Below are 13535 nucleotides of genomic sequence, written 5' to 3' on the forward strand. Positions count from 1 at the left end.
ATAGGAACATAAATTCACCGAGTACAATTGTGCAATATTTGCCAACAGTGCAATTCTCCATCTTAAGCCTCACTCACAACCCGCCGTAAGTGTTTTGGACACGCACGGGTCGCACGGTTTGGTAGCTCGCAGCCATGCCGCAGGGTCGCAGTGAACCCGAGGGAAAGTTTGAGGGAGGAGTACGGGCAAAGTACTTGTCAAGTACAGGTTGCACACCTGACTTCCTCCGAGGCATGGGAAAAATTGCGCCGTTCGCCCGTGGAAAGCGTATATCTGACGCACATGATCAGTGTGTGTTCAGTGAGTGTGGAGTGTGTGAGACTTGCATTTTACCAGTTTCCTGCGCTATGAGTTCGGGCCACACTTGTGAAGCGTGTGTGATGCATGTGATTAGCACGGTACAATCACTCATAACTTGCGTGTGATGCAAACCAGGAGTGGGTATAAAACCAGCGTGTCTGCAGCATTCTGCATCTGTCTTTCGACTGAAGAACATTGGATATTTTGTGGGAAAAATTACAAAATTTTCAGTTTACAGTTTAGAAAATGGGATCCAAGAAGAAGCGAGCAAAAGTGAAGTAACCCAGCCTGAAACAGCAGAGGGGGAGGAGGAGGAAGAATTTGATGATGATGGTAGCAGCACCGGCGAGCCCTGCACGGACAGGGAGAAGTTTGCCTTCATGCCGTCAGAAGGCAGTGCACCCCGCCAGAGGGATTTTCACAGGTAAATACACATGCTTGAAACATTCATTTCAGTATCTATATGCTTATGTAATTAATATTATATATGCTGATTTTCATGTATGTTTCAGCTAATGATGCCCAGAAGTGAGGACATTGCAATCCCATCATTGCTGTCAGGCCATTGTGCCATGCTCAGTGATGAGGACAAGGACATCCCGACACCCCGTCCCACCACTCAGCAGGAGCAGGACAGCAGCTCGGAGTCAGAGTGTGTTTCAGTGCCCAAACTGTTGGGCTATTTAGTTGGGATTTTTTACAGTATAATAAAATGCGTTATTCCCTTATACTCGTTTTATTATTTGATGTTTGCATGGTAAATTAAGCATGTACTCAAATAAAAACAGCAAATGAGGTGGTCTTCTTCCTTTCTACAATCATACATGAAAATCCCTCACCTTTCGGCGAAATTCGCCGTTTTGAAACCAAAATGGGTGACCTACGTGAATCGTGTAGATCCGATGAGAAAAAAATTGTGTGTGTGTGTGTGTGGGGGGGGGGGGGGGGGGGGGTTGATATTGACCCGAAGGGCAAGGAGGTCACTTCGCACCCATAGACAGTTCGTGCTGGTTTGCGCCTCCTCCTCCTGCTTTGATATTGACGCCATTGCGACGAGTACATCTCGCTGCGAAGGGCAAGCAGCATCATTTCGCGCCTCTTCTGCTGGCCAGAGCGTGCACACATCAGTCAGAGTGCAGACCAGACCACCAGAAGCTGGAAGCTGGATTAAGTCATCATACTGAATTTCCTACTTTTTTCAAACTTTCCTGATTGCTATCAAAACAAACAAAACTTCCGGCTTGATTACGTCAGCATTCGAAAGAGGGCACGCCATCTTTCGACAATCCCTGTGTCCGAAATTGCTCGCTACTCACTATATAGGGCACTGTATAGTGGAGACGCCGTTTTGTAGTGCTGTCTGTGCTGAAAGAAATCAAATTAAAAGTCTCAAATTTGATTTAATAAAAGACAGCAGCAAAGAAGAAAGTATTCAGCCTTGATTTAAAAAGAACTGAAAGCTGCAGGTACTTCCATATCTTGGCAGGCTGAGTGGTATGCTGGGGCACCTCTTGCCAGCAGACCAGGATATCCAGAGGGAACTTGTGCGGTTCAGTGTTGACCTGACCATCCCCAGCTTCAAGGAGGGAGAGAGCATCGTGGAGTGGTGGGGTCATGTCTTTGACAAACCAGACAAGTACCCCTCCCTGGGTGCACTGGTTAAGTGTTGCCTCTCCATCTTTCATGGACCTAGAGTCGAGTCCTCATTTAGTCTGATGAATGATGTAATTGATCAAAGGAGTGGCAACATGAATGTGGGAACATTTAATGCAATACAGACGGTCAAGTAGACGCTGATGTCCAGGGGGAAGACAGCTATGCAGCTCTTTAGAAGGGAGGACGTGAAGTTTGGGGAAGTGGACAGAACATTGTGCAAGAACATTAACTCTGCAGCAGCCACATACAAACACCAGCAGAGGGTGAACAAGGAGGAAAAGCAGCAGCAGCAGAGCAAGTATGGCTCTCAAGCAACTTGCAGTGCTCAGCAGGCCAAGAAATAGACTGCTGAAGGAGAGAAGCAGGCAAGGCTGAAACATGTGGCAACTCAACGAAAGTGGGCCATGGAGACACTGGTGGTCCAGGCAAATAAAAGGAAAAAATGATCACTATTCCTTGTGTGTTCTCCACTTTCTTCGTTCTATTATTCGCATTTTTTTCCAGGGCATAATTTCACTATAACTACATGTATTTGAATTTGTATTTGTACTGTATGTCCTTGTGCAAATGTCAATACAGTATACTTAGTAAGGAGGCTATAATATTTATTCTGAGGGAGGACCCCCCAAACAAAATAAAACAACACCAGAGGCCACGTCACCACTCGCGCACCCTTCTCACCTTTTTCACCCCTGACCCGTTTTCATGCCTGTACAATGCTACATGCTACATGATCGGTTCCGTGGTTCCTCCCCAATATATATACCCAGAGTCTTGCTCCTCATGTCGCGTGCAGGTCACGTGCGCTGTGTGCAGGTCGCGTGTGCTGCGTGCACACCACACATAGGGGTAGAAAGTGAGATGCACTTCTGTCTTGCGCACTGCACAAATAGTAAGTGTGGAATACTTGTGTAGTATTTCTGAGGCACGTTACTCATACAATGACTGTGCATCGCTCATGAGTCTTACTGTCATCGCAAAAAGCTCCTACTAGCCGCACTGCTGACTTGGTTCAGGTGTACAAAAGGAGTACGGGTCCCGTACGTAGTGTATGCGTTCTTGATTTGTCACCAGATCTGCAGAATTTGCATGTGCAGGACCAAAAGTCTCCACAGCCAGTCTGTGACCTTCTACAGCACTGAACACACGCAAGTGTCACGCAAGTCTCAAGCACGGTTTTGCCAATTTTTGTTACCGTAGACCGCCCATAGCAGCCCGTATGGCGGGTTGTGAGTGAGGCTTTATCTTATCTTATGAAAAAAAAAATTGCTAGGATTCTTCATGAAGCTGCAGTAACAGATGACACATTAAACTCTTAATCACATTTAAAAAAAATAAGGAATATTTAAAATAATTTTCAGGAGCATGACACCTTACAAACACTGCATAATTTAGAGTTGTACCTCCGCATATTAATTGTGTTTCAAGGGATTTTACACTAAATCCTTTTTACAAGTGAGAGAAACATTGAACACCAGATTTTACAACCACGAACAGTCAGAATATAACAGACAGCATTCCAGAGTATCAAAGGAAAGCAAAGATACAACACTGAGCTTCAGTTTGTGCTTTCCTCTCAATTTCTGTATTATTCTTTATTAAGCTAAAAAAAACACAAAAACAAACGGATAAATGCAGTTCTACATGTTTAAGAGTTTTAACGTAATGTGCAGCCACTGTGCTCTGAACATTAACTGGAGATTAACTTTCATGAATACCAAATGTTAAATACAAAGGCCTGAGTTGCCTTCCTGTTTTCACAATAAACAAACAAACAAACAAATAATGAAGCAAACAGTATGTCAGAAAGAACTTGGGTGAGTTTCATGTAGCTCAGCATCACTGATGAATATCTCATGTGAGAAAAGAGGAAATGACAGAACTATAAAAGGAGAGAAAACATCAGCACAAAACAGACGCGAGGATCAGTAGAACTTTCCTCAGTGAAATAGACAGAGCACATTTCAGCAGAAATAAAGAAGTGAAGTGAAGCTGAATTTCATTCCAGGATGAAGATCCTCCTCATCGTCACTCTCTACCTGATCTCAGGTCAGATATTCTCCATTAGTAACTCCATGTTAAATTATTTATCCTGGATTGTGAGAATATTAAAAGCTCAGTGAGGTTACAGTCGTGAGTGAGATTGTCTTTTGATTGACAGGTCCAGTAGACTGTTCTGATGTGATTGGTTACTCAGGAGGAAGTGTCATTATAATTTCTAACATACAATGGTATGCACACAATAGTAAATATATTTGTAAGATGGAAGGAAACGACTGCACTGATAAAATACGTGCTGATACCAAACGCCACCAAGTTCAAGATGGAAGATTCATGTTGTATTCAAATACAAAAAAATATTTCGTAGTACTGATCAGAAAGTTGAAGCCACAGGATGCTGGAACATACAGATTTGGATTGGGGAATCAGAGTAACTCCACTGTGAACCTAAAAGTTCTTAATAGTAAGTAAATATTTCAACCTTTTTTTGACAAGTACAATCTATTCAATATTTTTATCACCCACACAAAATCAAAGCAGTAACAAGGTATTATAGAGCGAGTAGTTTTATAAACTCTGCACAGGGTATGACACATCTGTAAAGCTGATGAACTGTAATGTATTTATCCAAAGTTTGTTTGTATGTAGGAATCATAAGAAATCAATAAAAATGTGTCTTCCATATAAAATTATGAAGTTTTATTTGGAGCATTTGGACTGGCATTCCATCATCAGGGACAGTGTGAAATGTGTATTTAAAAACCTTTTGTAAATACACATTCCATTCTGTCCCTGATGATGGACCATCGGTCCAAAAGCTCAGAATAAAACTTCATAAATTTATGTGGAAGACATGGTTTTTTTGATTGAGTAATGTATTTGTTTTTGTTTGTTTGTATAATTGACAGATGCATCTTGTGGGGTGCCAAAAATAATGAACGCTTATCTTGGCCAGAATATCACCATCACCTGTAACTATCCAGGGGAGTATGAGAGAAACTACAAATATCTCTACACAGTGGATGATGACAGTTTTGTTCAAAGCATTCTGGACACTGACACAAACCTGAAGAACGGCAGATTCTCCATTTCTGATGACAGAAATGCAAAAGTTCTCAGTGTGAACATCAGCGACGTGAGAGAAACTGATGAAGTATTTTATTTACTTGGCGTGTGGATTGGAGACGGGTCAGTCAGATATCTCTCCTACTTTATCGAGATGTGGCTACATGTTACAGGTCAAACTTTTATTTTTGTTATTTTGAAAATAAATGTTTACACAAATCATTTCCACGAGAACTAAACCTGTGTGTACAGCCAGCATTAGAGTTTTGTCTCAGTCATGGCCCTTTAAAAGTTATCAACAGCTAACATGTCCATGATTTTTGTGATTTTATATATTAAATAACAGGCGTGAGCGCAACCGTTCAACCAGTAACAGGCACCTACACGATGACATCAGCAGCACCGACAGAAACTCCAGTGTGTTTCAGTAAGAACTCACTCTTTATACATCACTCATTCTTTCATTCTGTATTCATGTTGAATGTGTTACAGTCAGCGGAGTTTGGTTGGAGGTTGTTGCAGGTTCTAATGTCCTTTTCTACAACATGGCATCATTAGACCAGCACAGAGACGTCCAAAAAAATCAGGAAGTGGCCAGCAGCCCTACTGTACACACACTACAAAATATGTCTTAATATGGTCATGTATGAAGATGGCATGTTCGGTCTGTGCCTGTTCTGTATTGTCTCTGTTTCTGTCTTCAGGTTCCACTGCCATCATCATCAGTGTGTGTGTCAGTGTGTGCGTGTGTCTGCTGCTGATTGGAGGATTTGCACTGGTGATCTACAAACTGAGACAAAAGAGAACACAAGGTATATTACACACACACACACACACACACACACACACACACACACACACACACAGTGGTGCTTGAAAGTTAGTGAACCCTTTAGAATTTTCTATATTTCTGCATAAATATGACCTAAAACATCATCAGATTTTCACACAAGTCCTAAAAGTAGACAAAGAGAACACAGTTAAACAAATGAGACAAAAATATTATACTTGGTCATTTATTTATTGAGGAAAATAATCCAGTATTACATATCTGTGAGTGGCAAAAGTATGTGAACATCTAGGATTAGCAGTTAATTTGAAGGTGAAATTAGAGTCAGGTGTTTTCAATCAATGGGATGACAATCAGGTGTGAGTGGGCACCCTGTTTTATTTAAAGAACAGGGATCTATCAAAGTCTGATCTTCACAACACATGTTTGTGGAAGCAGGGGCGCAGATAGGATTTTTGAACTGGGGGGGACTGAGCTATCAGCAAATGATTCCATTTTGTGTATATATGTATGCATATATATATATATATATATATATATATATATATATATATATATATATATACTACCGTTCAAAAGGTTGGGATCACTTTGAAATGTCCTTATTTTTGAAAGAAAAGCACTGTTCTTTTCAATGAAGATCACTTTAAACTAATCAGAAATACACTCTATACATTGCTAATGTGCTAAATGACTATTCTAGTTGCAAATGTCTGGTTTTTGGTGCAATATCTCCATAGGTGTATAGAGGCCCATTTCCAGCAACTATCACTCCAGTGTTCTAATGGTACAATGTGTTTGCTCATTGCCTCAGAAGGCTAATGGATGATTAGAAAACCCTTGTACAATCATGTTAGCACAGCTGAAAACAGTTTAGCTCTTTAGAGAAGCTATAAAACTGACCTTCCTTTGAGCAGATTGAGTTTCTGGAGCATCACATTTGTGGGGTTGATTAAATGCTCAAAATGGCCAGAAAAATGTCTTGACTATATTTTCTATTCATTTTACAACTTATGGTGGTAAATAAAAGTGTGACTTTTCATGGAAAACACAAAATTGTCTGGGTGACCCCAAACTTTTGAACGGTAGTGTGTCATCTCATCTCATTATCTGTAGCCGCTTTATCCTGTTCTACAGGGTCGCAGGCAAGCTGGAGCCTATCCCAGCTGACTACGGGCGAAAGGCGGGGTACACCCTGGACAAGTCGCCAGGTCATCACAGGGCTGACACATAGACACAGACAACCATTCACACCTACGGTCAATTTAGAGTCACCAGTTAACCTAACCTGCATGTCTTTGGACTGTGGGGGAAACCGGAGCACCCGGAGGAAACCCACGCGGACACGGGGAGAACATGCAAACTCCACACAGAAAGGCCCTCGCCAGCCACGGGGCTCGAACCCAGGACCTTCTTGCTGTGAGGCGACAGCGCTAACCACTACACCACCGTGCCGCCCACGGTAGTGTGTATACATGTTATTTCACCTCCCTCACTGCCATCACCAGGAACTACCTGCAGGCCAGGACAATGATAACATTTTAACATAGCCTATGGAAATCCAAAGTTTACACATTATCATCACGCACAGAAATTGCAAAACTGCAAAACTAGTTTTAAAACCGTGAAGTTCCAACTGTTAAACATAGCGAGAGGCTGGGCTATGTGTGTGTGTGTAAAGTGTAAACCAGTGCATCCTGACTTTCTAACTAATGCCTGTGTGTTGCGTGAGTGGCAGTCAGTCAACAACTCTTCGCAAAGTTTCCTTATGGAACAATATGCTCCCTGAAATTATGGCAGGGAATGCCAGATTAAACATTAAAACTGCCTTCTGAGCACTGTATCTACAGGCTACCACCGAAAGAAGGAGGCTACCAGAAAGGCTTCTCTACTCCGTACGATTTTACTTTCACTACAACATTACTTTCAACAGACTATCAAAAAATTGCAAGGTGATATGATAAAGTAAGGCACAGTTTACTTACAGTCGTTTTTTTTTTTAAAACGATGCAATCGTTTTCTGCCTTTTGGCACCCTTCATCATGCCGTGTTGGGGTCCTGAACTAGGAGGAGCTGTCCCCGATATGCCTGTCAAACTCGTTGTGGGTAACCATAGCAACCAAGCTCGAGCTCACAACCTGTGCAGTCTGCGCAGTTGCAACTATACTGCTGTGCACCTCAATAAACCGAATGGTAATTAGTCTTTTGATTTTTCCGTGAGGTTTGCCTTATGCAAAGAAAGACAGCATAGACGTTTTTTCCTCCCTATAAGTGGGGGGGACCGAACGAGGTGAATTTAAATCTGGGTGGGACGAATCCCCCCCGTCCCCCCCTCTATCTGCACCCGTGTGTGGAAGTGTATCATGGCACGAACAAAGGAGATTTCTGAGGACCTCAGAAAAAGCGTTGTTGATGCTCATCAGGCTGGAAAAGGTTACAAAACCATCTCTAAAGAGTTTGGACTCCACCAATCCACAGTCAGACAGATTGTGTACAAATGGAGGAAATTCAAGACCATGGTTACCCTCCCCAGGAGTGGTCGACCAACAAAGATCACTCCAAGAGCAAGGCATGTAATAGTCACCGAGGTCACAAAGGACCCCAGGGTAACGTCTAAGCAACTGAAGACCTCTCTCATATTGGCTAATGTTAATGTTCATGAGGCCACCATCAGGAGAACACTGAACAATAATGGTGTGCATGGCAGAGTTGCAAGGAAAAAGACACTGCTCTCCAGAAAAAACATTGCTGCTCATCTGCAGTTTGCTAAAGATTACGTGGACAAGCCAGAAGGCCATTGGAAAAATGTTTTGTGGACAGCTGAGACCAAATTAGAACATTTTGGTTTAAATGAGAGGCGTTATGTTTGGAGAAAGGAAAACACTGCATTCCAGCATAAGAACCTTATCCCATCTGTGAAACATGGTGGTGGTAGTATCATGGTTTGGGCCTGTTTTGCTGCATCTGGGCCAGGACGGCTTGCCATCATTGATGGAACAATGAATTCTGAATTATACCAGCGAATTCTAAAGGAAAATGTCAGGACATCTGTCCATGAACTGAATTTCAAGAGAAGGTGGGTCATGCAGCAAGACAACGACCCTAAGCACACAAGTCGTTCTACCAAAGAATGGTTAAAGAAGAATAAAGTTAATGTTTTGGAATGGCCAAGTCAAAGTCCTGACCTTAATCCAATGGAAATGTTGTGGAAGGACCTGAAGCGAGCAGTTCATGTGAGGAAACCCACCAACATCCCAGAGTTGAAGCTGTTCTGTACGGAGGAATGGGCTAAAATTCCTCCAAGCCGGTGTGCAGGACTGATCAACAGTTACCGCAAACGTTTAGTTGCAGTTATTGCTGCACAAGGGGGTCACACCAGATACTGAAAGCAAAGGTTCACATACTTTTGCCACTCACAGATATGTAATATTGGATCATTTTCCTCAATAAATAAATGACCAAGTATAATATTTTTCTCTCATTTGTTTAACTGGGGTCTCTTTATCTACTTTTAGGACTTGTGTGAAAATCTGATGATGTTTTAGATCAAATTTATGCAGAAATGTAGAACATTCAAAAGGGTTCACAAACTTTCAAGCACCACTGGATGTAGGACTATTGAGCAGACCTTGGTCTGCCCCCCCCCCCCCCCCCCCAAAAAAAAAAAAACAGCCATTTTTGTTAAAAAAAAGTTTAAAAAAAAAGAAAAGGAAAAAAACAGTTTTCCACACACAAAATTGTTACATATTTCGATCCTTGTGGAAAAATTTTATCCCCCACCCCACCAAAACACACACACACACACACACACACACACACACACACACACTGTTGAGAGTTATGTCTTTTGTGTACAATTACAGATTATGTGCCTTCATCCAAGAGGAATGAAAATAAACAAGTGAGTAATTTTGTTTGTGTGGTGTCAAATAACTGTGTAGCATTATTTTCATATGTGCATTGCACATTTTTGGAATAAGATTGTGACAACTCCCTGTTTTTGGGAAACAGAGGAACGGGAAGCAGGCTTTAGAACAGGCAAGTTAATTTTATTGTGCACACTTTTCAGTGACTACTCACGAAAAATAAACACACTAAACACACACACATGTGGCAGGGTGTCACAGCTCTCTCTCTCGTTCCTGATTGTCTGAAAGACAAACAGAGACACATTTTAATCGACAGCCAGTAATTTGACACGGGTGCACCTCATTACACGTTACCTGCTGGTTCAACCTGCCTCCTCGCCACTCACAGCCAATGCTCGATCACGCCCCCACTGCCACAAAGATCTCATTCTACAATGTGATTATAATGGAGTAGTTTCTAATTCTAATAATTATATTTTAGTTATATTATCATAATTATAATATAATTTCTTCTCATTCATATAAAAACACAATGTTAAGCTGAACACCGAATGCAGAGGCTCCAACTGTCCCGCCATGGGCGGGAGATCTCCCGCTTTAGGGAATGTTTAGAAAATCCTCCCGACCTCCCGCTGACAACATAAAAATTTCCCGCCTGCCCTTACTACACATGATTAGTTAAAAAATATATATAACTTGATCATGGCCGTAGCCAGCTATGAGGCCCCCGGAGTCCGGACCTTGGTCATTTTTAAGAGCTGAAAATACATTTGTATGCTAAATATTCAACTGGATAAAAAAATAAAGAATAACATTAAAACTTCTCCGTAAAAAGTGCATTGTTAATTATGTTAAACGTTGATTCTGTCTTCTGCGTGTCTTTGGTGCATGCGGCTCTGAGACCAAGAACACAAAACCGAATGAGCGCACGACTCGGGGGAGGAACGCAGTGCAGGAGACACGGGGTTTTCATGGTCACCATCAGCGCACTTTCATCAAGCTGTTAAATTTACATTTTTGAAGCAGTGCAGTTTTGTCCTCATTGCTTGGGCCAGATCAAACCATTAAACAAGCTTAAATTATTCTTACTCTTGCCACAGGAATAGATCTCTTGTGTGGCATGTAATTCACCTCTTGCATTTAAATATGTCGAAAATATGTCGGCGTGCGCTTTGCGCATCATGGACCATGGATCATGATTTTAAAATGCTGCTACGGTCCTGAACTTGATCCGTTTATGTTGACGAAAATTAATAGTTGACTTTCCGCTTTTCGTGTGTCTGACATTGTATGGGTGGACTCAAGTGTGTACCCCGCGATATATGCCGATTCCCCAGTCGGTACACCGATCGGCGTAATGGGGAGATTGGAGTGAATGCCGGAGGCATACGCGTGCAGATCAAGCGCGCATATGAATGAAGCGGAATTAGGTCCGCTGCGGGGTCACACTGAGCCACCCAATGTATTAGCAGTTACCGATAAAGCATACAGATGGCGCTATTAATGATATGCGCGAGAGAACAAGAAAACCCGCGACAGTCAACCATTTTGTTTGTTTTTTCGCATCTGCATTTTGTCTGCATTTATCGCCTGCTCATCTTTAACTTTATGTTCTCTTGAATGAGATAATGAAATTCCATTGGTGGAAATGGCGAAAGCCAAACTACGAAGAAAAAATATCAGAAAATCACCAAGATAAAGTTCGGATCGCCTGTCGCGATGGTCGCCAGGGACGAATGGCGGACTATTTTGGACGGCAGCAAGATGACCCTATATCTGACAGGGTTAGATCACCAGACCAGACGTTAGATTCTAACGAACTTGTCTGACTTTTACTAACTTAGAAATAGAATATTATTAGAAGAACATTATCATCAGAGGGTCTACCATTGGCAATTTATAATAGTCATTATTGACATTAACTTTAGGCATATTAAAGTTTGGTCTGTAGTCAATGGATTTATCTAGATCCGTTACTATTAATAAGATTTAATTGACACGAAATGTGGTCAATCATTCATATATATATATATATATATATATATATATATATATATATATATATATATATATACAACCCCGATTCCAAAAAAGTTGGGACAAAATACAAATTGTAAATAAAAACAGAATGCAATGATGTGGAAGTTTCAAAATTCCATATTTTATTCAGAATAGAACATAGATGACATATCAAATGTTTAAACTGAGAAAATGTATCATTTAAAGAGAAAAATTAGGTGATTTTAAATTTCATGACAACAACACATCTCGAAAAAGTTGGGACAAGGCCATGTTTACCACTGTGAGACATCCCCTTTTCTCTTTACAACAGTCTGTAAACGTCTGGGGACTGAGGAGACAAGTTGCTCAAGTTTAGGGATAGGAATGTTAACCCATTCTTGTCTAATGTAGGATTCTAGTTGCTCAACTGTCTTAAGGCCCAGTCACACAGCCAAAACTTACGATTTACGCATGAATTGCGCATAAATTTCAAGTCGTGCGCGATTCATCAGTGCTGTGCGTAATTCATAAGTTTTTTTGACGTGGAGCATCAGTAGTTGTCAGTGGATGTTCGACGAATCGGGTTTGTGCGTGATTCCAGGTTTTGAGATGCTCAAAAATATTGATCACGCACAAGTATGCGCGATTGTGCGCCGTTTAACGTAATTCGTGCGTCCTTTGCCGTAGTTCTGACGCGGACAATGCGCGACATATGCGTGGACCATTAGTGGTTGATCGCAAGAAATTTACCGCTACCGCACACGTCGATGACTTTTCACTGACGAATAACGCACATATCACGCATGTCTCGCTGTAGTAACATGTACATTTCACTGATATCCACTGACATGCGCGCTCTATGCGTCGTTCATCAGTGCTAGTGTGCAGTTCATGCATGCTTATACGTTGTTCATACGCAGTTTATGCGTGGAGTGTTCGTCAATAAAAACCAGAAATTGTCCCTCTTTTGACCCTATGCGCCGATGTGCGTGATTTGTAAGTGATTATAAGTGATTTGTACGTAGTTCATGCGCAATTAATCGGTGATTTTCGACCACGCACACCCCCAAAAAATGGTCAATTTCTCCACTGACAATCACGCACAAGCCAACTTTATACGTGATTTATATGTGATTTATGCGTGATCGGCTGTGTGACTGGGCCTTTAGGTCTTTTTTGTCGAATCTTCCATTTTATGATGCGCCAAATATTTTCTATGGGTGAAAGATCTGGACTGCAGGCTGGCCAGTTCAGTACCCGGACCCTTCTTCTACGCAGCCATGATGCTGTAATTGATGCAGTATGTGGTTTGGCATTGTCATGTTGGAAAATGCAAGGTCTTCCCTGAAAGAGACGTCGTCTGGATGGGAGCATATGTTGCTCTAGAACCTGGATAGACCTTTCAGCATTGATGGTGTCTTTCCAGATGTGTAAGCTGCCCATGCCACACGCACTAATGCAACCCCATACCATCAGAGATGCAGGCTTCTGAACTGAGCGCTGATAACAACTTGGGTCGTCCTTCTCCTCTTTAGTCCGAATGACACGGCGTCCCTGATTTCCATAAAGAACTTGAAATTTTGATTTGTCTGACCACAGAACAGTTTTCCACTTTGCCACAGTCCATTTTAAATGAGCCTTGGCCCAGAGAAGACGTCTGCGCTTCTGGATCATGTTTAGATACGGCTTCTTCTTTGAACTATAGAGTTTTAGCTGGCAACGGCGGATGGCACGGTGAATTGTGTTCACAGATAATGTTCTCTGGAAATATTCCTGAGCCCATTTTGTGATTTCCAATACAGAAGCATGCCTGTATGTGATGCAGTGCCGTCTCAGGGCCCAAAGATCACGGG

At 41.9% G+C, this 13535-nt stretch overlaps 1 protein-coding gene across 1 annotated transcript in view; it reads left to right on the forward strand.

The window, feature by feature from the left end:
* The first annotated feature begins 3943 nt into the window (after window positions 1-3943).
* The window catches only part of LOC132895957 (polymeric immunoglobulin receptor-like), an 83677-nt gene continuing 74085 nt past the window's right edge, over window positions 3944-13535 (forward strand). Inside the window, exons 1-3 of the mRNA XM_060936691.1 lie at window positions 3944-4005; window positions 4118-4420; window positions 4866-5195. Coding sequence (XP_060792674.1) covers window positions 3966-4005; window positions 4118-4420; window positions 4866-5195 — 673 coding nt within the window. The 5' untranslated portion in view covers window positions 3944-3965. The remainder of the gene's footprint in view (window positions 4006-4117; window positions 4421-4865; window positions 5196-13535) is intronic.

This window comes from Neoarius graeffei, chromosome 13 (assembly GCF_027579695.1).
Source record: "Neoarius graeffei isolate fNeoGra1 chromosome 13, fNeoGra1.pri, whole genome shotgun sequence".
Classification (NCBI taxonomy): domain Eukaryota; kingdom Metazoa; phylum Chordata; class Actinopteri; order Siluriformes; family Ariidae; genus Neoarius; species Neoarius graeffei.